The 24,753-nt window shown below is 42.0% G+C and overlaps 1 protein-coding gene across 2 annotated transcripts in view; it reads right to left on the bottom strand.

Moving 5' to 3' along the window:
- SMPD3 (sphingomyelin phosphodiesterase 3) overlaps positions 1–24,753 on the bottom strand; it is a 104,773-nt gene that overhangs the window by 7,490 nt on the left and 72,530 nt on the right. For both annotated transcript variants that reach the window (XM_058033975.1, XM_058033976.1), the window contains exons 3-6: positions 15,230–15,305; positions 8,818–8,973; positions 4,353–4,442; positions 3,341–3,404 (exon numbers count right to left, since the gene is read on the bottom strand). In XM_058033975.1, the coding sequence (XP_057889958.1) occupies positions 3,341–3,404; positions 4,353–4,442; positions 8,818–8,973; positions 15,230–15,305 (386 nt within the window). The remainder of the gene's footprint in view (positions 1–3,340; positions 3,405–4,352; positions 4,443–8,817; positions 8,974–15,229; positions 15,306–24,753) is intronic.

Below are 24,753 nucleotides of genomic sequence, written 5' to 3'. Positions count from 1 at the left end.
GGAAGCAAGTTCTTTGATGGTACTGACCTGTTTCAAAAATTGTATTTATATTTGGCAAAGATAATTAAGTAACAAACTAGAAGAAACTGCTGATTAGCTCTGCAGCACTACTGCAAAAAAAAAATCTTATTTGCATTAGTTTAAGACATGAATTTGAAAAGTCTCTGAGTGCTGGGTATTCACTTAACTGCACATGTGCTGGTTGAAGGGAAATATTAATTTCAAATACACGAGGGAGGCAAATTGTGAATGTGCATGCATGTGCTGCTGCTGAGAACTTGCTCCTCTCTGTGCACAGGGGTTTGCTGTTTGTCTCTCTAGGACAGCTGGCTCAGCCATGCTGGCACTTAAACCCTGACAATCTGAGGGAACATTTCTAATCATGACTGAGCACACCTAAACCTCAATTTTACCAGAATAACTGTCTTGATTCATAGGATACAAAGCAAGGCAGAATGAAATAATTGTAACTTTGTTTTCCCCTGGCAGGGTTTCAGTCCCAGGTACCCCAGAGCTGGAGAGAGAAAGCCCCATCCCTCTGTTGGTTCCTTGTGTGGTGCTGGTCCAGCTGCAGCCAAGGAGCACCAGGAGCAGCGACTGCAAGGGAGCCACAAGCAAAACTCCCCATCCCAGACCTCGAGGGACCAGCTCCCATTCTGGCCAGAGGCACCTGAGCTAAGGAAGAATTTTCTCACTGGTATTGAAGCCTTTAGCCCAGGGAGCCCCTGACCAGCAGAGGAGACTGGGAAAAATTGCATTTAAATTTTTCCTCAGCTGTGCTGGAATGTGTTCTCTTAGATCTGCCTCTGGTCAGGATTCAGAGATAAAACTGGCTTTATTCCAGGACTTAAAGATGACAATCATCTCTGTGAGATGGGATTATTTGTGTGCATTTCTTGAAGCCTTTCTGAGCAGAAGCTTGTGTGGCATCCAGGACTGTGGCAGGGCCCCGTTATTATTATATCTAACTAATTAATTGTTTGATAATTATAAACTACTTGCTTATTACTTGTACCAAGTCTTTTGTTCTAGTTTGATGTTTTACATACACTGTGCTTAACTCAAAAGACATAGTTAAGAATGAGTTCTGCTGCTTTTATGGCCTATTTATTTTAGTAATGTGAAATAGCTAATTTTATTTATAAACCAGAGAAGAGTGCTGATGAAGAAATTATTCTCTGGGTAGCTGACATTGCCAATTTAAATGTCTGTAAAGCTTTATCAAGGTTTATTATGGAAAAATTTGAGAATGGATCAATTCTAGGCAGTACCCTGCTTTGCTGTGTATATGAACAATATTTGTTAGCTAGATAGTGCACCCCAGCCACTGTGCTATTTAACATTTAAATGTCTTTAAAGCCCAGATTCCATGAATTGCTTTACATTTCCTGGAATTTCCTTGCAAATTCCCTGTTTGCCAATCCATTGCAGAGGCAGCAGGACAGGCTCCCTCAGCCTCTCATGGAAACCATGGCTTTGCAATAGATGAACCCTCCACAGATTGCACCCATGCAGAGCCCTGTGTCCCTGCAGAGCTGCAGAAAGAGCCAGGGGGATTTACAGTCTCACAGAGGTTATTCCATCAGTGCAAGAGAACCATAACACATTGCAGGAAATTGAAAGCCAACTTAGCAGGCAGGAAGCCTTATGTGTATTCTGCTCCCAGCACTCAAGGCTATTTTTCAGTTGTCACAGCCAGAGGTGCTGTGCATGCCCAGAGGCAGCAGAAGTAATATTCTTAATTTGTTATTGATTATTTGATGGCTCCCTGTTTAATCAGTCATGTATTTGTCAGTGGAACAGAACTGCTGAACACCAGAACTCTTCAGGGAATAAAACATAATAACTCAAAAGGAGTTTTGTGACACATTGTCTGAAAAGGCCACTTTGAAACACAGGGTTTGTTTGGGCTTTGGTTTGGTTTGGTTTTCTTAGGAGATGAAGTGGGTTAGGTTTTGTTTTGGTGTTTTGGTGTTTTTAAATGCTCCAAACCTGCTCTTGGAGGCATAAGATATAATATTATATCCATATATATTTACATTAGCAAACTTGATTGTAGAGCCAAATTACCTTATTTTTGCTTTCCAGAAATCTCTTTCACATGTACTAAAGTTATGTTTTTAATGTGTGAATAGAAATTTCTGGAAAATTTGTAATGTCTCAAATGTGCGAAGCAGGATTCACTGTACAAAAAATTTATTTTGGATGTAAACTAAAGCCAGACTTGATGCCTAGAATTCAATTTCTTTGTTCAAAACTGAAAGAAAACTTCAGGGTGTGGCTTCACTTAATGCATTCAATGAAGTGTCCATCTATGCCCTGAAGTGTACTGTGCTTGGTGAGTAATTACATCAACCTCCTATAATCTATCTTTTCCATTATGTGTGTCAACAGAAACATCTGGACTGACTTATTAATTTAAATAACTTTACCTCTGTAGCATATTTTGGTAATGCATAGTTAGAACATCTTTTATAGTTAGTCATGATGCTGAGGTATTTATTTAGCACAGTAAATTTGCCTTCATGGTAGAGGTGATAAAAGGATTGCCACATTAATTAAGTGCTGCTCTAAAATGTACAAAGCTTATTAATTTCTCTCCACTGGCATATTATTTAACAAACAAGTATTCAAGATTTTTATTTTAAGACTTCTGTTAATTAATATTTTTTTGTATTTCTCATAACTCCCCAAGCTCAAACTACAGACACCTGTTTCTCAATATCAAACATTCCTTAGAGGTGATGCTGCACTAGTATCACTGGAAGATCCTGAGCCACATTTGTAGCTCTGTCTGCTGTGCAGTTTGATTCCTGTCTGTACTTGTGAGCTGGTGTTTCAGGTGTATTGAACTCTGCAGTGAATGGGAACTCAGTAGTTGTTGAACTGGGGGTGGTGTTTTAAACTTTGTGGGGTTTTTATTTGAGGAAAACCACATTTCCTTTTTGCTGCCCTTTGCAGTGCTGTGACCTCAGAACTGGCTGCCTGCAGACACTTTCAGACAAGCTGTTCATGCTCTCTTTTTGGGAGTGCTTGGAGTTCCTTGTGCCATGGGCCTGCCCAGGTAGGACCAGCTCTGGAGACAAACAGACACTGCCTGCAGTTCTCTCATCTTTCCACCCACTGAAGCCAAGCCCATTTGAGTTAGAGCATCAGCCCCTTTCCCTGCCCCATTTATCCTCTTCCCCAAACACCCCTGGGTAAAAATTGGATTATTTGTTTTGTTTTCAGTCCATAAAATACCTCTCAGTCTGAACATCTGAAATGTTAAACAGCAAGCAATGAACTTGCTTTTTTTCAGAACTGTCTAAAACATGTGGAAAGGTTAGGAATTGCATACTTCTGTAGGTTATCTGGGGTGCACACTTCTTCATCATATAATCCTTCAGGATCCAGCAGGGTACCTGTGAACAGAAAGGGAGATGTGAGTGTCCCAGCACAGCTCCTGGATGTGCCTCTTGGGCAGCTTGCAGAGGCACAGGTGTGTGGGACAGAGGGGACTGCTCTGAGAGCAGTGTGTTCACTTCTCCCTCCAGACCTCCCTACTGCCTGACACCTTGCAGATGTCTCCACACTCCCACTTTCTCAGCCCCCATGACTCTAATTTGTTTTTCTCCTACCACAGAGTAAAACCCCATTATTAAAAAGTTCTACTTAACTTTAGTACCTTCACAGTTATTAAAGCTCCTCTGGGGAAAGTAATAATTCCTGCTCTAAAACTTCAGTGAGTTCAACTGAGTCTCACCAGGTATTAATAACTCAGAGTTCCAGGAAATCTTTTGTAATGCAAACCTTACAAATTCATGGAGTTGGTTTGCTTTGTTACATCCTCACTATTTATTGAGCACCAAATGGAACACTGAGCAGAACCTGCAGGCTTTCACTGCATGTACAAAGCACAGAAACAATAAATTGGCGACCTTCCCCTCCAAGTAATCTAGAGAATATTTTAAGGGTAGAATATTTGGGGAAGGCATTCAGCTAGCTTGATGCATTCAGTGGCTTGATGCACCTGTAGAATGTGGAATGCAGTTCCAGACCTCTGTTTGGTGCTTAATTATCATTCCACGAGATATTGTTAAAGTCTGTAAAATTTATGGTATAGAAATACCATAATAAATATAAATATTATAAATAGATATTGTATTGTTATATATATTATGTATTATATTATATTGTATTATATGTATTATATTGTATATCATATCATATCATATTATATTGTTATAAGTATTTGTCCTCCACCAAACCCTTGCTGCTGGTCAGCTGAAGCAGCAGCAGCTGCTCGGGGCAGGCTGTGGGTGGCAGAAGGGAGGCATTCATTCCCACACTGAGAGCTGGAGAACTCTTACCGATTGCCCAAGGCTTGTCCTCCCCAGGACCAACTCGACACGGGTCTTTGTAGTGTGTAAACAGAGAGTGCTGTTGCTCCAGCTTGTCCTCTGCAGGGAAAGAACAAGCTCAGGAAAAGGCACATCAGCTCCTGGTTGTGAACCTGTGCGCAGCTCTGTGTTCTGACACAAGAGCAGCACCAAGCCCTCGTTTTTCCTCAGTAGGAGAATCCTAAATACAAAGGTTTGATTTGAGTCACTTCAGCCGCAGCTTTGCTGCACAGCAGGGTCTTGCCTCTGTCAGAAATTCCAGCAAATGCTTGCCATTAACAGTGCTTTCCTGTGCTTTCTTACAAAGTCTTTTCAGTGGAAGGTATTTTTGGAGTTTTCAGCTCTAAGCTGAAGTGAGAGTTTTTCAGTGATTCTCCCCCCTGTGCCACTGCCATTGTTTGCTTACACAGTACAAAACTCTTGTTGAGATGGAACACCCAGAGGAGAGCTGGGCTGGCTTCCCAATGGCAAAGGAAATGCCTGTTTGGGGGCATATTCACACATCTCAGAACGTTTGAAGATAAAACCTTATTTTTTCTTTGCTCCAGAAGAATTCACTGACTGAATGTTTTCCAAACTGTAGCAGATCAGAGAAAGGACAGGCAATTGATAATTTGCTTGGGATGTTATCTGCAGCATTAAAGCCATTCTAAACATAATCAGCATGACTATCAAACTTTAAATTAAATTCTTCCTAGCTGCTACTGTGCTCCTTTGAAAGCATTGAAAGCACATCAAGCTCCTGGGATCACTTGGTAAGAAATCCCACAAAACTGCACACACCAGCATTTCAGAGCCGGAGCAAACCAGCACGTTCCAGTTCTGTGAGTGCTGCTTATCAACACAATCACCATATCTGGGCAAGAAACTGGAACCTGAAAGTGCCAATGGCTACAATCCCACTCTTAAATGGCAAAGAAACTGCAACCAGCTCCTGAAAACTTCTCACAGCACTTACAGCTTTTACAAGGCTAAAACATCTTAGCAACACTTGAAGGCTCTCTCTTGGGAGAATATTCACCTAAATTTGGAGCTGCTGCTGCTGCTGTTGTGAAAATGGGAAATAAAGTCCAAAACAAAACTCTGAATGTGAGCTGTGTCTCTTAGACAGAGCCCAGCTCACACACCAAGGATCACATGAAATCTCCTTGTGTAAAATGCTGCTCTTGCCAAGGAAGGAGCTGCTGATCTCTTGCTGAACAAAAAGCTGGAGTGAAGCAGTGCTGTGCTCACAGCTGTTGGCTCGTTTGCCATTTTGTTATTCAGTCTTTAGTTCAGCTGACTGACAGTTCATCTGGCTTGTTACATCTTCCCAGCCAGCTCTCAGTCTTGACAACAACCTCAGAACTGCAAGGAGATGAAAACTAATTTTTCAGTGAATCCTGGATTTGTAGCAGATGATTGGAAGATTGACCTTCCCTAAGTTCTGCCGCGTGGGCAACACAGAGAATTGTTCTTTCTGTCTGAGCAGCCAATTGGTTTGTTTAATGTTTATGAAAAAGTAGAAGATGAAGTCTTTGCCAATTTTAATTTCTCCAGGTTTTCCCTTGTTGTATCATATGTCTACAGAATCTTCCTCAAAACCAAGATAGATTAAAAAATAATAATTTACAACGGTGGGACTGACCATGGCAAGTCACAGCTGGTGACACAAAACTTTGCCCATCTGATTGGAAGGCTTTTTTTCTTATTCTAAAAGGTTTAAAAACATCATAGACCTTTACACAAGTCAGTTGAAAGCAACTTAAGGAACTTTCTGATAACAGTAAGGAACTTTCTGATAACATTCCCACTAAGTGTGAATTCCCTATACAAATGTTGCCATAATGTTCTGTAAAACTGAGTTGCAGAAAATTTGTCATAAGCATAAGGTCACTCATGGACCTAAAGATCTTTGAAAATTGTACTGTCAATATAACTAAGAATAGAAGCTTGGTATTCACTGAAACATTAATTAGCTGTTGTATCAGTCTGTGGATTGGGGAAAGATGCAGAAAATCACAAAGAGAATTACAGGAAGCTAATTATTGCTTAAAAAAAACTTAAGATACTCAATTAACCTATAATGCTAGCAAATGTCCCTAAAACAATGAGTAATGTAAAAAAGGAGGAGAGAACTTTAAAACATTGCATTAATCTTGCTTAGTACATATGACAAGAAAGCAATTTGAAAATAAAACAAATGAATAGCCAGCTTAATTCCAGTTTCCAGGCTGGGTGCATTTTAATGGGGAGGGTGATGTAAATCAGCATCAGAGATAGCAAAGATAAAATTAATTTTTATAACCCATTTTTCAATCCTCTGTAGCAGGAGTTGCAATGTTTACAGCTATTATTTGCAAAAGCAAATTGTTATTTTTGCTTTGTCAGTAAAAAGACAGCTCAGAATTGCATTAATTATGCTCTGTGCATCTTGTGAAAGATCTTGGGTAGAGTGCCAACACTTCTCAGGTGGAGACTCCTGACCATATGTTCTACCTCACAGCTCGCTCCAATCTCTCCCTCCTCGTGCTGCAGAGCCCATTCACTCTCCATTTGTGATGGGACTGGGCAGGCTCCCATTTGGTTTGCAGCAGCTTGTTCATTTCCTTGATGGACACCTTTGCCTCCAGGCCACTCCATGCAGACAACAGTGAAAATGAACTGAAATGTTCAGACCACAGCAGATCTGTCTGTCTGTCTGTCTGTCTGTCTGTGTCCCAGCCCCTGCCTGCCCTGCCCAGCCCTGCTGCAGCTCCTCAGCCTTGGGCACATGGAGAGCTGCTATTGACCATTTCCTTCCTGGATTCCCCCAAAACCTCACCACCTCTGCTGCACTGTTCTTCCCCCTAAGATGTGTTTGTCTGGCTGCAGCCTTGTGCAGCCACTGCCACCCGCTGCTCCCCTCAGCAGTGACCATTCTGAGTTCACTTTGGAGCCAAAGTTGTGCATTCCCTGTTTGTACATATGTGCTAGAAACGAGTGAGAGGAGGGCTGGGGTTTGGGCTGGTGGTCTTTTCTACCAAACTTTGCTAAAATCCACCATTTCATGTGTCTGATACAAGTAATGAGATTAGAGACTACACTCTGAAGGTTTTTAGCTCAGACAATGCTTTTTGTTAAAATTGCTTCTGGTATAGGTGTTGCTCTCTATCTCAGTTACATGTTACTTATAAAAACCACAGAATCCACTGGGTGCTGTTGGTCTGTTCATCCTGTTCATCCACAAACCCTGCTCTGAGCTGCTGAATCCCTGTGGGTGCTGCAGTCTGATGTGCCTGGGCAGTGCCCTGTGCTGAGCCTGTCCCTTTGCTGATCCTGTCCCTTTGCTGAGCCTGTCCCAGTGCTGATCCTGTCCCTGTGCTGATGATCCTGTCCCTGTGCTGATCCTGTCCCTGTGCTGATTCTGTCCCACTGCTGAGCCTGTCCCTGTGCTGAGCCTGTCCCTGTGCTGAGTCTGTCCCAGTGCTGATCCTGTCCCTGTGCTGATCCTGTCCCAGTGCTGATCCTGTCCCTGTGCTGAGCCTGTCCCTGTGCTGAGCCTGTCCCAGTGCTGATCCTGTCCCAGTGCTGAGCCTGTCCCTGTGCTGAGCCTGTCCCAGTGCTGATCCTGTCCCTGTGCTGAGCCTGTCCCTGTGCTGAGCCTGTCCCTGTGCTGAGCCTGACCCTGTGCAGCATTTCAGCCCCAGCCTCTGATCCATGGGCCAGCTCCAGCCCAGCAGGGAGCTCTGCTGGATCCCTGAGCTGGTCAGAGCAGGGAGGCACAGAGGATGCAGACCCAACACTCTGCACTCCACATTGGTTACACAGTATGATATTCATGTTTGGGAAAAGCTTCCATATCTGTGAGCTCACCACCCATTAATTATGGTTTTGTGGATTTCTTTTTCTAGTACCCTCAGTATCCAATTAAAAGAAAAAAAAAAATTTCTTAAAAAAAAAACCCTCAAAAGTACCTAGCATCAGTTAATTTTTTTCCAAGACTGATTCAGCAAAGTTGAATTCTCTCTGCAGCATTAGTCTCCTATGTCTGTATATATGTACTACCAAATTATTTTTAACTGCATGAATTTACTACTTTTTCCCCACAAAAATCCCATACATGTCTCTCCCAGTAACTAAAACTGTTGAACAGTAAATGTCTACCTAATTCAAATAAAGCTAAACCACTGGATCTGTCCTCATTATTGCTACCACAAGTCACAAATTATTGCTTTGTGCCTTAAAACCCATCATGGTTAATAATTCCACAGACCTCATGGCACAAGCCAAGGGAGTAGCTCACACTCAAAGCTCATACCTATTTTAGAAGTGTCTGCAGCAATTAAGTTTCTCCTAGCAAAAGGCAGTCATAATGCAGTATATAGTCATATACTGTGTAACCCACAGGGATCAAGAACATTCCTATTCATTTTCAGGACTGGCAGACACCAGGAAAAGGCAAACCTTGTCTTACCAGAGGAGCAGTTATCAAAGTTGAGATCTCCACAGAGTACATCAAACGCCACCAGCTCCTCTGGATTGGCTGTACTGGAGGAGGAGGTAGATTTTCTGAATTCAGACAGCCAATCTTGAAGCATATCCAGTTGCTCACATCGAACAGTTGTGTCTCCTGTAGCAAACAAACAACAAATCAAGGAGTAAGACCTCCTGTTAGAATGTTACTCAGCCAGATATGAGTTGCTGAGCTGTTGGAGACATCCTGAGATAAAGGCTGCAAGATAAGAAATGGTGTGGCCAGAAGGGCACTCACAGTGCTGAGCCTGTTGGGAGCTCCATCAGGACTCACTTTTTGGTGATTTGAGGTGTCTCCTTCTGGAGGCAGGCACAGCTGAAGAAATGAGAGGATGAGTTCCCTGTGCTGCAGACAACTCCCAAAACAATGATGTTTCTTGTCATAGGAGAATCTGATGCACCATGTTTATAATCAGGAATTCAGAGTTAAAATCCTACTTCAGACAGAACTAGACAGTATGCTCTGGGGCAAATCACTTACCTTGCTTTGCTTTCTAATTTTTAAAAAGGAAAAGTTTAGCTTTCAAGTGTAAATTGTAAATATACATCGGTGGTACATTCAGCTTATACTGCAGTAGTCCATCTGAGGAAGGATTCTCTTTATGGTCAAGAAGAGGATGCCTAAACTGGAAGTATTTTTTCATATTTTCAAAGGTACGTGTTGGAAACAGGTTTAGGTAGGCAGAAATCCAAAAACAGAGAACAGGATTCTTTTTCACCACTTCTGGGGTGCACACCAGGGTGTGCCCTGCTCTGCATGGAAGGGTTGAGATTGATTGGTTGCCAATGGAACCATCTGACACACAAACCAGCTCTTTAATTACAGCAACTAACCACACTCAACTTCAAGCACATCAGGTGACATGAAGTCTAACAAAAAATTATTCCTGTCTCTCTTTTACAATGATACAGCAAATCATTTTGATGTGGTCAAAGGAGCAGAAAGATGCATTCTAGAAACAATTATTTACCATATTGTCTTTCCTTTTATTTTGTTCTCAGTCCCCAGAGTTAACAGCTATAATTTTGCTTGTTTCAAACTTTTATAGATATTTGAAGTCAGGACAACATTTCTTTTCTTCAAAATAAAAAAAATTTGTTTTCAAATGCCAGAATCAGAAGGAAAATCAGCAAGCCCAAAATTATTTAGTCTGAGCAGAATTTTACTTTGACATAATCTACTTTGTAAAACCTACTTAGTTATGTATGTCCAGAGCTTCTTTCAGAGGCCACTGTGGAGATGGTGAATGTTTAATTCTGCATCCTTACAGTCTATTAATCACTCATCTCAACTGCAGCTGTCACCAGCACTCTTTAGAGACTCTTAAAAAGTGAGCTGTGCAACATTAGCACTGTCACTGCATTAGCACACACAGGCTCCAGCCACTAGGGCTTCACCCTCCTACCACTGCTGCCCTGTGAGAGGTTGGAATTTCAGCATCATCTCGGGGCAGGGGTGAGCAGGAAGGCGTTAAATCAACAGTTAAATACAAACAGAATCAGAAATGTTCAACCAATGATTATTTGATACGGTGCTAAATAATTAAAAGATATATTGAAAAAACTATGACTAGGGAAAGAAGGTTTAAAGTAGGTTCTGACACTGACTCATCTCTTCAGGCTGGTAATTCCAACAGCAAAAAACCTGATTTTTTCTTCTGCTTGTGTTACTCCTAACAAACCTTTACCAGCTGGGCTGTAATATAAAAGCAGATGTGTTTCCCAGATCTATTCCCTAACCTACAGTTTCTTGTCCCTCAGGTTCCCATTGTACCCTGCTCACACAGCTTGGGAAAGCCCCTGTAATGACAGCACAAGGAAGCCCCACAGTGAAGATGGAGCCAAACAAAAGCACAGGAAATAGGTCAGATGGAACAAATGGAGCCTGGAGCAGGTGACACTCACTACAAAAGGTGTGCGTGACTAACAGATCCTTCCTGCTGAGCTAAAGATAGGGCAGAAATCACAGATCCATGGAATGTGTGAGCTGGGAATGTGAAAGGGACCTCTGCAGATCATCCAGCCCAGCCCTTCTGCCCAAGCAGGGATCACCTACAGCAGGTTGGTCAGGGCCATGTCCAGTCAGGTCTTGAAAATCTCTGTAGTTGGAGACTCCATAACCTCTGGGTAGCCTGTTCTGGGACTTTGTCCTCCTTGCAATAAAACCCATTTTCCTGTGTGTAAATGGTGTTTCAGTTTGTGCCCAGTGCCTCTTGTCCCATTACAGGACCCCAGTGAGGAGAGGCTGCCTCCACCTTCCCTGTACCCTCCCATCAGATATTCACACTTGGCCAAGAGCTTTCTCCTCCTGCAGCTGTCTCAGCTTTCTCTTTCCTGCTGAAGCTCATTCAAATTCATGGACTGTCCTCCTTTTGCAGCATCTGAATCTTCCTCTCCTGTCTCCTCTCCTTAGGCTGTACTTTTTCTGACCTGCCATTTTTTCCTCATAAGGAACTTTTAGGCATGGTGCTTGTTGACAAGAAAGCAGTAAAATCTCATTCCCCACAAAGTCCCAATTTCATAAATTGCTTCATTTTCTAAGAAGTGCTTTTCCATTCCTGAATGGCCAAGGATGTTTCACTCATTTTCTGTGAATTATCCATCTGGCATGGCTTCACCAAATGAGAAATAAAATAACAGGCCCATTACCACATGGGCATAAAACTCAGGCAGCAACCTGTCCCACATCAGCATGAAAAATACAGCAGACCCACTTAATTGAAGCACAAAAAGGTAAAATTCTCCAGCAGAAAAATCTTGAGAATAATGAGAGACACAGAGGAAAAATGCTGTTGGTCTGATAAGATGCATTGCTGTTACTAGGAAAGCATTAACTGCATTGTGACATCCACCTCTCTCTGAGGATGCTGAGCCTTGGTAACAGCCCTGCACAGCTTTTAACCTCAGGGCTTGACAGGTAAACCTTGGAGCTCTGGGAACACGACTTCCATCTGTCTTTAGCCAATGTGCACTTGTGACAGCCCAGCAGCCCTGGCTGTCCCCACTAGAGGTCACAGCAGTAATTGCTCTTCAGGGCACTGCTGGGAGCAGGGGCACACAGACAGCTCCATTTCCAGCACACAAGATGGGATCTCTCTAATGAATCCCTCTAATGAATGACTTGAATGTAATTGTTTTCTAAGATTAATATTATCCAGCTCACTGCAGCTCTCAGCAGGTACTGCACATATCCACATACAAGAGTTACAACCCAGACCCCAGTCTCAGCAGCTCCCAGTGATCAATAACTTTGGAGATGAAGATAAGAAAACTCATCAGACACCCAAGTAGAAGAGAAGCCAAAGTTGCATCCAGCCCAGTCAGGGAAACAGTTCAGTAAATACTGACAGAAGAGAACTGGGTAGTAACTCCCAGCAAAGGCTCAACTTCTTAAACATTCAGATAGAATCAGTGATCTGACTGCCACCAGGGATTAGCCAAAGAATATAGATTTGTGCTAATTGCTCTGCACTCTTTTCTTCAGTAACTGGCCTGGAAAAATGCACATAATTGTGTCCTGACGGATTCCTGCAGTCAGCATTTCTGAATTCTGTGAAAGTTCCTTTCAGCTTCAAATTCTGTAGAAGGATGAAAGGGTAATATGGGAAACTTCAGCCAGCATAAATAAATACTTCACCTCTGTTCATTGTGGAGTAATCATACTTGCCCTTTCCATTCACTTTGAAAACGCCTGAGTGAAACCCTGGCTTCAGTCAGAACTCAGGCAAGAATTATGCTGGAAGAAGCACTGTGGTTGTAGGACAAAGCACAGACAGGCCTAGTCACAGGAAATTTAAAAATCTACTGGAGGCAGTGCAGTATGGGATGTATTGGCAGGGAACCTGGGGAAGAAGAGCAAAAAAACCTTGCAGAGTGTAGGATGTGAAGCCTAATCACAAGGAAAAATTCCTTCCAAGTCACAAACCAAAGGCTTCGGTTCAGCTGTGAGACAGGCTGCACTTGTAACACTTAATCCAGGGTAGACTGAGGAAATAAAATAAACCAAAGTAAGAACAAACCACCTAAACCCCAAAGGAGCAGAATCCCCTTTTACTCTGCTGGGCTCCTGCTCAGCTGGGTCAGGTCCCCAGCCAGGTGCAGCACAGCTGGGGCGGCACAGCAGAGAGGAGGGCAAGGACAGACTGCCCTGCTGGACACACAGCTCTGCTCCTTCAGAACACCTGTGCAATCACTGCTCAGCACTGGAGCTGCTCCTGACTGCACCACCACAGCTTCCAACAGTGAGAGAGCTTTCTCAGCTCTGCTCCAGCTCTGTGCAGGCTTGGGAGATAAAACTGGGGCTGGAGAAGGGTGGGTTCCATCAGCTGGGCTACCAATGGCTGCATTCACACTAAATGCAGAACAGGGATGTGAGCAGGTGAGGAGAGCATCCAGCAGGCCACATCCCTTCAGCTGGGGCTGCAGTAGCTTGAGGTTAACTCTGGACTGATGCCTTGGAGGGGTGTCTGAGCCGTGACTCAACAGCACTCGGGATGGGGGTGGATTCAAGGCAGCAAAACCTGGCCAGAGCATTAATCACTGACTAATCAACAGACATAAAAGAACTGTGTAAAATTAACAGCCCTGCAAAATAATTACATCAAATCTCATTAAAGGATCCCTTCATTTGTCACTGAAATGCAGCTATTTCCACAATGGAAATAAAGAGCTTCTTCAGAGCAGCAACCAGTACCAGGCAGAGACCTGAGAGGAAAAGCTACATCTAATTCTAATGTTTCTTGAAAAAGTTGAGGGTCAGGTCTGAACAAATGCTAATTGCTCAGAACAGAGCTGAGCCAGCACATACCTTGAGAAAAGGATTAGCAGCTGGACCCTGATCATGGCCAGTTGGATCATTTCACTTTATACTTGTGTAAGTATCAGAACTGTCAAGTGTAAGTTTACATGTCCTAGAAGGGAAACCCAGTTGCACTCAGCCATGTGTGACAAGATGATATAAATGGCTGACCTTTTAAACACTGCTTGTTTTTATAGATAAACATCTTTACATCATTAAACTGGGGTTTTTGGATAATTTGTTTAATGCATGAATGTTATGAATCAAATGATGCAAATCAGAAAATACAGCTCTGCCGAACTTACGAACTTTAGTTTTCCATTTCATTTCATAAACAAATACAATATATCTAGAGACAGACTCTTAAATCATTGTCTGCTCTAGTTGAATGTAGTTTGAACCAGCTAAGTCTAAAAATACAAAGCAGGAAAATAAAAGGTTGTGTTTTACCCTTGAACAAACTTTAGGTTGACTTTGAAAATAGAACATTACTGCCTCTTTCTTCTTCCCTCCCCTCTCTTCCTCTTTAATATCTTAGGAATTTTACAATGTGGTTATGAAGGATTAACTAAGAATACAGGGCTAGGTAGTAAAAAGGAACAGGACTGAAAACTAGAAACAAAACCCAAAAAAACTAAACCAAACTGGAACAGCAATAAATCTCAGCAATCTCACAGTACATTACCGTAAGTTAAAAATAGAAAAGCAGAGAAGGATGTTACATTGTTAAAAAGGAGCTGAAAAATTCATTAATCTTTTTTAGAGCCATGCAGTGTCTCTAATGGACTTGAGGGACTGTTGGTTTTGCTGGCAGGTCCGTGTGTGGCTGAGGCAGGAGGGAGCAGCAGAGCAGCCCCAGATGCTCACACGCGGGTTGGCAGCTCTGGCCCACCCAGGTCCCAGCACATGGGCTGGCAGCAGCCACCCTGCCAGGGCTGTCCTGCTCCCAGCAGCACCAGGTCACAGCCATGGTTAATGAGGGAAGGGTGTCCAGCCCTCTGATCATACTCCAAGTAAAGATCTGTAGATTTGGTTTTTATAACTACATCTACTCATGAACAGAACTGCTTTAAAACATACGACCGAGAGAATTTTGCAGTGAGTATATTAACTTGCTGGTCATTTATGGATGAAATTTGCATGTCAAAAGCCAGAAAATTGTGGCTTTTCCCACCAGAAATCAGCAGCTATAATTACCCAATATATATATATAATGTCCCAACATGTAACTTCTGATTAACCCCAGTTATGTACAAATAAATTTTTGTTTATATGCTGATACTCACAGTATGGGTTGTTAAATGCTGTTGAGTAACAGTGATAGTAATGTATTTCTAAAATACCAGTATTTGCTTAAGAGGGAGCAAAGAGAAGTTACTAAGGGATAGTTTTTGTTTTGCCCCATAATAATTACTCTGAGACTGAAGATGTGAAGTGTTGGGGATACCTGTCTACCCTTCTGTCTACCCTTCTTTGCACTATTGCTCTTGTGCACAAAATTACCACCCCAGGCCTGGAATAGTGACAAACAAAGATTTGAATCTTAGGACAGTACCTGCAATAGCTTGCAAGTGAGTGCAGGAAATGTATCCCACAATTCTTTGGTCCTGAGGTGTACTTCCCACTTGCACCTGGAAGGGAAGAAATAAAAAGGTGATTAATGGAAGAGCTCATACAACTCCACCTCCAAGCTCATCTGTGCAGCCTTTTTTACCATTCTTTCCAGTCAACTCCATTTTGAAACCAGAAAAGGCTGCCAGAGACACACACTGAGGCTTCCTGATCTTACTGGGGCTTGTGGCCAGCACATTGACCCTTTGCTCATCACCATGTTCAGGATTTTGATTCTGATCTGCACACATTAAAAAATGTTCCTTTATCCTGTTTTTGCAGTCCCACAGGCTCCCTGGCCCTGCTCTCATTCCCATGTACAATTCAGGCCCACCACTCAAGAGCCTCATAAACCATTATTACCAGCATTACCATGGTTCTTGCTGCCTGTGTATGACTAGAATGAAAAAGGAAAAATGCCAGGAAAAAGGATGAAATATTAAATAGATATTGGGTTTGATCATGTTTTCTCTATTCCACAGTAAGTTTTGGATTTTGATGGATTTTTTACATTCTTCTGCAAAGGTGTTGGGGGCCTTGGTGCGCCTCAGCAGTGTTTGCATCCTTCAGCTCACAGCAGCAGCCCCCATGCCTGTCAAGCAGACAAAAAAAAACATTTTCTGGAATCCTGTTCTTACACACAGAAGAGGAAGGGCTTCCAAGGAAGATGGAATGTAATTCCTCATCTATATCTTAAGTTACAATCCTTTAAAAATGTACTTGCAAATAGACACACAAGCAAATTAAAATAAATTTCTGGTTTAGAATAAATTTCTGATTTTTTTAAAATCAAGTTCTGGTCTAGGTTTTCAACTCTATTGGTAATTTTGGCAGTTCAGGATTTGGCTGCAATTCAAAATTCCAAATGTAAAATGGATAAGTTTTGTATTGTGGCAAGAAACTAGTTTGAGTCTATGGTTTTCCTGTTGACAGTTTATGTGGCAACGCTGCATGAATTAAAGAAAATGCCCACAGAGGAAAGTTGTACCCAGGGCTCAGAAAACACCAGCACAGATGACTCTACTTCACAAGGCTGGGCTCAAATTTTATCTGACACCTCTAAATAACAAGCAGAGCTCCATTTCATATGGCCACAATTTTGTCAGCTTGGTTGGTTTTCTTGTTTTCCAGCTATTCAAGAACCAGCTGATATATTTTATAACTGAAAAGGCAGCTTTGCAGTAAGTGAATTTAGAAGTCATTTGTACTTAACAATGCCTTGTTAACTTTGAGGGTTTGTGCCAGCCAGGGGAGTAGGTAATAAACAACTGGCATTATTCTGTCCTCAGCCTGTTCAGTCCTTTTCCAGACAGTTTTACAAATGGATATTGATGGTGTTCTGAGTGCTGTTCCCTCTCAGCTCACCTGCTCCAGGGAGGCAGAGGGAGCCAAGGCAAGCTCAGGCAATCACTGGAGCTTCCACCCCTAAAGCTGGGGATTCTCCTGAGCTCCCAGGGCTGCAGCAGCCTCAGAGGGTGGAAAATGCTCACACCTCTCCCTCCTGCCTGGACACCTCAGCAGAGGCACTGCTCAACCATTAGGAGCTTCCTCTCCAACTTTTTAATGCAGCATAAGCCATTCCAGTAGAAAAGTGGAAAACAGTTTATTTCCTCTGCTGTCTAGGACAGGCATGTGAATGAACCATCTCTTCCAAACTTAGCGATTCAAAATCAGGGTTTCTCTTCAATGCTATCAAAAAACAAAACCCCCTAAATTATAAACTGCCCTTGTTTGCAAATGTGCTGTGTTTCCTGCAGCAGAGGTGTGGGTGTCACACACCTTCCAATGTCCCCACTCTGGAAGGAGAACACTGCACATAGTGTTCTGCCTTAGAGCAGGAATGTGCTCCCTGTAATCCCCTTATTGACCAAAGCAGATGGAATCATCCCAGTGTTTCTATTCAAAAAGCAGAAAAGATTTAATTGTAAAAGCTGAACGTCCAGACATAAATTATAGTCCGATTGAGAAAAAGAGTCAGCTCAAACTGGCTTTAGAATTTCCTGTGCAGCCTTAATGGGGTGCCTGACAAGGCCCTGTACTCCTCACCCAGCTTGCGCACAGGATCATTCTGATTTCCATTGATCAGGAATAAATGTGTGTTGTTCAGTGAGCCTGTGTGCTCATCTGTGCTGAGATGGACTCGGGACCTTTTGCTCTCAAAGGATTATAAGAAACAGTCCAGGATGAAGCCTGGCTGTGCTCTGTGGAGGGGCTGAGCACAGCAAATGCCCATGGGGAAGGTGCCCCAGGGCTCTGCTGGAACACACAGTCCCATGAGGAGAGGAGAGGGGCTTTCATAAACACTCTCTGATTAAAAAATAAAGCTCAAAAGCAAGAGCTGAAGACATTAGCATAATTAGAATTTCCTTGGAAAATGCCAGCGTGGAAGTGAATCCAAAGCAGCTTGTCTCCCAGATTTCATATTTCCTCCAGCTTTTTTGACTTTTAGGGGCTTGTAGTTTCTTTTGAGAGGCAGTGCTGATGGCAACCACTAAACTGAGTATATTTGGTGTGTAATCATAATGGAGGCAAATATTTGTGACAGCTACTAGGAGAGTAAATAAATACCTTTGCATCCTCCTAGTCAGTTCCCAGCTACAGTAGAGACATTACTGTATTAAATACAATCTGAAGTAAAACAGCAAGAAAACTCTGTTTATTCAGTCTAATTTGGTATTTCACAGATGGACAAGGACTGTGGGTTGTGCAGACAGGAAACCTACTTGACCTCTGAAATACTACAAGCCCTGTAATTCTACATGAAAGCATTCTTTTGTGTGGCCAAGGAGCAATTTCAGATGTTGCATTTTCCAGGCTGTGCTGGATGCTGCTGACGTGGCAGGAGGACCAGGCTGAGGCTCCAACGTGGACCTTGGCAGGAGGTTCTGCTTCCACCACACCAAGTCAGCACTTCACAAATACAATTTTAGCTGCTTAACACAGAAGAGACATCTACAGCCACATTTGCAAAGGAAATAGATGTAAACAAATAAGCCAGAGTGGCTCTGTCACCACAAGCCTGACTTAAGCTCACCTCAGCTGCTCTGCATTGGTAGCTGTATGTCAATAACACATTTACTGAACCATCCTTCTTCAGGCACTGCTTTCTAAAAATCCCCATACAGTCTTGATTGTGCCATGAACCATTCCTCTTTGTGTATGGAAATGTACAGGAAGAAAATATCTCTATATAAGGCCCCAATGTTTTAAAATATTTATTTTTAAATGATCACAGGAGGAAAAAGATATGTGATAGCCTGTTAAACTCTAGAGGTAAAATTAAAACTGACTGAACCTATTTGTGGTTTAATAAAGTATCCAGTTATATAATTTTCACATTAAAAATTAGCCTTTTTAACAATTATGCTGAAATATATAAAATTTATTCATTCCAATTCTCACTAGATTTGCAATAATCAAATTAGTCAAACATTGAGAAGCTAAGAGTGGATTCAGATCCCTGTTACACCTCTTACCATTACATTTTGTTTGCTCTTGGGAGGGGGCTATAAAAATCTCATTACTAATGGGAAAGAGACTTTTTCCCTTAAGGGGGAAATCCTGCTAAGGGTGTGTTTGGATTCCAAAATGCCATTTTCTGCTGCTGCATATTTACATTTGTCTCTTACCTGCAAACAAAATAAGAAAGTGCAAAACTGACCTCTCTGAATTTTTGTTTTCCAAGTACTGGCTGTGTCAAGCACACCAAAGTACTTGACATCAAGTAGATTTTATTAAAAGATTTCATCTCAATGCCACAGCACATTAGTTCAATCTGTTGGAGACACCACGCTGGGACTGTGCTGTGCTGTGCAAGGCTGGGAATATTCCTAGAATTGTTTTGCAAAAGCTTGTCCTACATGGCTGAGGAGTGCTCTGTCCTCCACTGAGACTGGGATCAGGTAATAAATGGCTCGTGGAAGAAATCAAGGCAGCAAGGTTATGGCAGAAAGATTCTTGTTCACAGGAATAAAACCTAATGAGTAGCAAGAACTGAAATTTTAGAGCTACAGCAAGGGAAAATAACTTGAAATTTAATCACACTGCTTGCCATCATGGGAATTTCCTAGGCTAACTGGAAAATCTTGCACATCTCATGTTTCCCATATGCTGGCACAGTAAGTATACAAAGCTGCAAACTTGACAAATACCTTGTCTCTTAAGAGTTTATATTTACACACATCTGTTCCAGCAGTGCAAAACAATTCTATCGCATCTGGATGATAGATGTCAAGAAAAGCATCAACAGACTCTTGAACAAAACCCATGAGAATGCTACTTCAGTACTGGGGCATTTCTCTACCACCTTGGAAAACAGCTTCAGACAGGACATGGCTGTGTCAGCAAATCATCGGGTGCTCTGAAGGAAATGCTCTTTAATGATTAAAAATTTGAACTGTGCATGAGAAATCTCACTTGATTAAAGAACCAATCTAGAGTCCCAAATATTGACCAAGAATATATACAAAACCCAAAACATTTGTTATGAGGAGAACTTAATCTTTAGTGACATTTTCTAGAAGCTTCACATTGCCAGGAGGGAGCCATTCAAAAAATATCCAAAATAAAATAGTTTCTTAAACGTTTACCCTCCAAAACAAAGGAGTTATTAACATAAAAGTCCAAGCAGATGTGATTGCCTCTCCCTTCAGGGGAAGCAAATCCTGGTATGCAAACCAGATGAGAGCTAAAATTTTGGCATACTCATGGCAAAAGTTCTTCACAAAGTCTGTTACCCCAGAATCTCCATGTGGCAAATAAAGCCAGAGCTGGGAAAGGTAAATAACCTGTTTGTAGCACTGAGACTCCTTCAGGTGAATTTGGATCTGCACAGCTCAGCTCCAGCCTCAACCAGTGTAGCTTAATCTCATGTAGGGCTGTAAATGAGCAAAACCTTCCATTTCATCCACTCAGGTGACCATGGAGGTGTCAATTTTGCCAGTGAAATAAATGTAACCATAGTGCTGCTCCCTGCATTGCTCTTCTGAGGAGGATAAGTCACCAAAGCACAGAACTCTCCAGGAAAGGAATTCACAGTCATGGCAGGAGCCACACTAATGATGGTCATGCCATGGAGAAAAACTAACCAGGCTGAAAGAAACTCTGCATGCTCTGGGGAAGGAAAACAAAACCATCTCTCCCTAAAAACAGAAGGATGAACATGGCATTTGTAAAGAACATCGTCTGAACAGGGGCCTTGAGTAACTCTTTGTGTTGGAAATAAAACACCTCAGAGAGAGAGTAAGTGCAGGGCACAGAAACAGAATTTACAGTCGATGTGACAGTGACTGACTCCCACAGAAATATTCATCCTACCATATGTGGCCAATATTGTTTAAGTTCAAGGGAAGCTCCCTTAAAAAGAGGCTGAGATTCAGAGAATTGCTGTGGATACAGCAGGTGCAGTGCACAAGGAGAGGCATTTCCACACCCACTGCGGGCTGGTGCCCTGTGCTCTGTGCCTCCTCTTCCCCTGCACTGGGGATGCCATTATGTAACCCAGTGCAATTATAATGAGTTAGCAGTGGGCAAGGGAAAAGAAAGAAATGGAAAACACAATTTGTTTTCTTTCCAGTACAACATTTCTGTAATCTTCCAAATTGTATCAACCTCTCCTGGACTTTTTTTCCCATTTCAGCAGATTTCCAAAACAAGCAGGAGAGGCAGCATTAAGAGCTTAACTGGGACAGCCAAACTGTCCCAGTCCTCATTCCTGTTTCTGTTAAGAGAAGATGCCAAAGAAAACTTGCAGCTACTCCCATTCCCACTTCAAACATTCCTGTCCCACAGAGATGACTTAGATTAGTCATAACTCCCAAGAAAGGTGTATTTTTGGTTAGCTGAGACATGGTGCAAAAACATCTATCTTATTTTCTGTCCTTTAGCAGCTCTGCCTTTTGCCTTCAGAAATATGTAGCAGCTTCTAAAGAAGACACATTAGTTAAATCCCTAATTATTATATTAAACATTTTTTAAAGTATATTAAAGAAGTTTAAAATGTTATAGGAGTCAACTCAAAATTGTTTAGTGCTCTGCAATTCTTTCTAGCTACATTTTCACTTGATTATTTCCTATTCTTTCCCACCTGCCATGTGCAACAATTACTGTTCCATGAACTCAGAGAATTTATTTGGCAAAGCTTCATTAAACATATATATGAGGGAAAGTGGCTGTAAATTGGTGCCACTAATGAAGGGCTCGTCCTCTTCTGAAGAGGAGAAAGCCCACGACTCACATTTTCTCAAATCTGTATTTCATTCTGCATAACAGTTTTTATTTATCCCCATTAATGAAGGGGGAAAGGACCATGATTAATAACATTAATTACATCAAAGTGAAGGAACATGGTACAGTGCCATGGTAGAATCTTTTTTTTGTTCTTTTTTTAAGAAAGTCTCAGTTTATTGGACTCCATCCAATTCCTGCATTGACATTTTACAGCAGAAACTCAGCATGTGGAAAATGTTTAGGTTACCCTCCTGCCTTAAATGGCACAGCTTTAGAGTCATCTAAACAAATTCATGAGCAGCACTAGACGTTTCTTTTATACATCTTGGGATAACTGTAGGTGCTGGCCAACTGATCAAGGACAAGGAAATCTAACAACTGGAAGCTCTGGGGGCAGAAAGGAGCCATTCCCCTTTCCTGGGGAATCCTGAGGTCCAGAATCTTCCCCTCAACTCCATGTGGAACTGCAGCAGCTGCCCCTACACTCCAGGCACAGCTCACATGCAAAGGCAGCTTAAATCACCCAGGTGAAATGCATCTGCATCAGAAATATCAAAAAGGAGAATCACAGAGGTGAATTCAGGGAACTCTCATTTTCTCACCCAAATCAGGCTCCTTGAGAGGAGAAAACAGTAAAAATTGTGCTTCAAAACAGTTTTGCAATCAGAGCTGCTGCTCCTTCTACCATCTGTTACCACCATATCAGCTCTTTGGAAAACAAGTTGAGTTTTGCACACAGAGCAAAGGTTGCTAGGTTTCCTTTAAGCAATGAATAATGACATGTTCTCTGCACAATTACTGTACTCCCTGAGAACAGCCTTCATTTTCAGAGAATTTGAAAAGTAAATCTGTTAATAACCTTAGGAATTAATATGAATTAAGCACAACTTCTTCCAGAAATCTAGCAAAATCCACAAGACATTCTTTTTCCTTTTGATTTTGAAGAATACTATTAACTGTTCTAACTTCCCACATCAGAAAGGAGTCTTTACATTATGCTCACATACTCTGTTTTAACTTAGAATTCTTATTTTTGCTAAAATTGACTCTTTTGGCAGATGCCAAACCCCAGAATAGTTTCCTGCTAGGAACAGTAGGAAGCACAGCCTTCTACACACCATCTGTATCCCCCAGTCCCATTGGGAGCAAGAAGGCTCCAAAACCTCTCTCTCAGTCAACAGCCATTTTGAGAATGCTGCCTCTTTCACTGAGGCTGTGCATCTACATCTCTTGGTTAGCTTAGATTTACATTATTGTTACAAATATTACAATTTAAGGATAAGAGAGGTGAAATTTGCCCCCAAAAGTGAGTTTTTATTAGATTGCTACACTGGAAAAATGTGGACAAGCTCACCAGGTCAAGTTAAGGATGCTTTCCAGTTTTGTTCCACTACTGTCCAAAACTCACACAGCATCCCTGGCACAGGGTAACCAAAGCTCCACACTAAATCCTCTGTCTAAAGAGGGATGTTGACATTTTGAAACCATCTAGTAAATTGCAGACAGGTGAGGCATTACACAATTTCTGCTCAGCACTCATTGACACCTTTTAAACTTGATTTGACAATGCTGATTTGTAAAATCAACATCCAGTTTCTGAAAATTATGTATATTTTATAACTGCCTTTTAAATCCATCAAAACTACAGTGCATTACCACCATGTGTGAGCCAAAGCTGCAGCTGCAGAGGAGCTGAGGCTGCTGAAATGTGCACCATGCTCCAGACAGACCTGTCCAAGCCAGCTTTTCAGTGCCAGTCACCAGCACAGGGGCTGTGCCAGGCCCCCTTCCCACCTCTGTCTGCAGCTGAGCAGCAGCAGAGACAATGGAAGTTATAAAACTACAAAGTGACTGCAGGGCTCTTCTCTTCAGCATTTTAAATGAATGTGAAATGCCAGGCTGGAACAGAGAGTCTCAGCAGAGTCTCCCAAGGGTCCAGGCTGTCAAAGTATGAAAATGGATTGGCTGATTTATGTATTTGCTAACTTCTCCTCTGAGTCTTTATGGCAACTAGGAACAATGGTTTAACACTTCAGACATGAAACTGTCATTTGGCTGTGACATTTCCCCCCTTCATATATGCTATTTTTTTGTGTTTTTCTTACATGCCAATGAGACCCTCAGATTGGAGCACAAAAGCACTGGTAGAGTTTGAAGAGCTCCAAGTGCCAAATGCAAATCAGTCCTCTTTGCAGAAAATGGACTTCACGCAATGGCTCCTCACAACCACATCATCCTCGTGTCTTCATCCTGCCCTGGAAAGCCTCTGCAGATGGAAAAACCAGTCTGGTCTCTGTCGGGAAAATGCCAGCAGCAGCACCTTTTGTGGCAGACTCCTTAGGAGGAGAGCAGAGGCAGACTTCCTTCGCACTGGTCTCCAGGTAGCTGTTGGGTAGCATGAAACTGCGCTAAAAGCCTCTGTAATTTACTTCCAACTTGGCTCCTTGGTTGTGCTACCCTGGGTGTTAAGCCACAATCAAATCACTTTACCTTCCTGTACTTTAGTTTCTCCTTCTGTTAAGCAGATATTGACCTTTCTTCATTGTGCACCCTGAGACATAGGAATGAAAAGCAGTGGGTAAGAGCTGATTGTTATTACAGCTACTAATAATAATCCTTGAGCTCTGTAAGTCTCTCAGGTAAAATAATTTCGTATGACTAAGCAAATCTCTCAAATCCTTCCAAATCTCCACCTGAACTTTACAATCTAGATAGTGAAGACAGGGCAGGGAAGACAAGGGCAATGGAAAATAATTTCTTATTCATGGGAAACAGAACCCATTCTAAAATGAAAAAATGTGCAAAACACTTGAACCAGGGCAGTAGGGATCTGTTTTGTGTCAGAGTCCCTCAAAGCAGTTTTGTCATTTTCAAATTATTTCAACTTTCTTTAAATATTTAGTTCTGAGACCTTTAATTTATCTCTCTAACAGTCCTATTTGTAATAAGGAGACAATCATACTAAAAACCAATCAGATTCTTTCTCTGAACATTCTTCTGAATTAAGATATTGGGTGTTTCTTAAGGTTCCAAATAATTGGAATAAAGGCTTCATCCTCCTCATGAATGGAAGTATTAACTGGTTTTATCCATATTTTCAAACATATGAGCCTTCTCCCTTCAATTGCTTTGCACAACTTTTGGCTTCTGATCAACACAGAGAGCAACTGCTCCCTTACTCAGAGATGGAAGCTGTGCAAGGGGAACAGTCTTCACAAATATCTTTCCAAAACAAAACTC

This window comes from Melospiza georgiana, chromosome 14 (genome assembly GCF_028018845.1).
Source record: "Melospiza georgiana isolate bMelGeo1 chromosome 14, bMelGeo1.pri, whole genome shotgun sequence".
NCBI classification, from domain to species: domain Eukaryota; kingdom Metazoa; phylum Chordata; class Aves; order Passeriformes; family Passerellidae; genus Melospiza; species Melospiza georgiana.
This window is presented reverse-complemented; position numbering and strand designations above follow the sequence as displayed.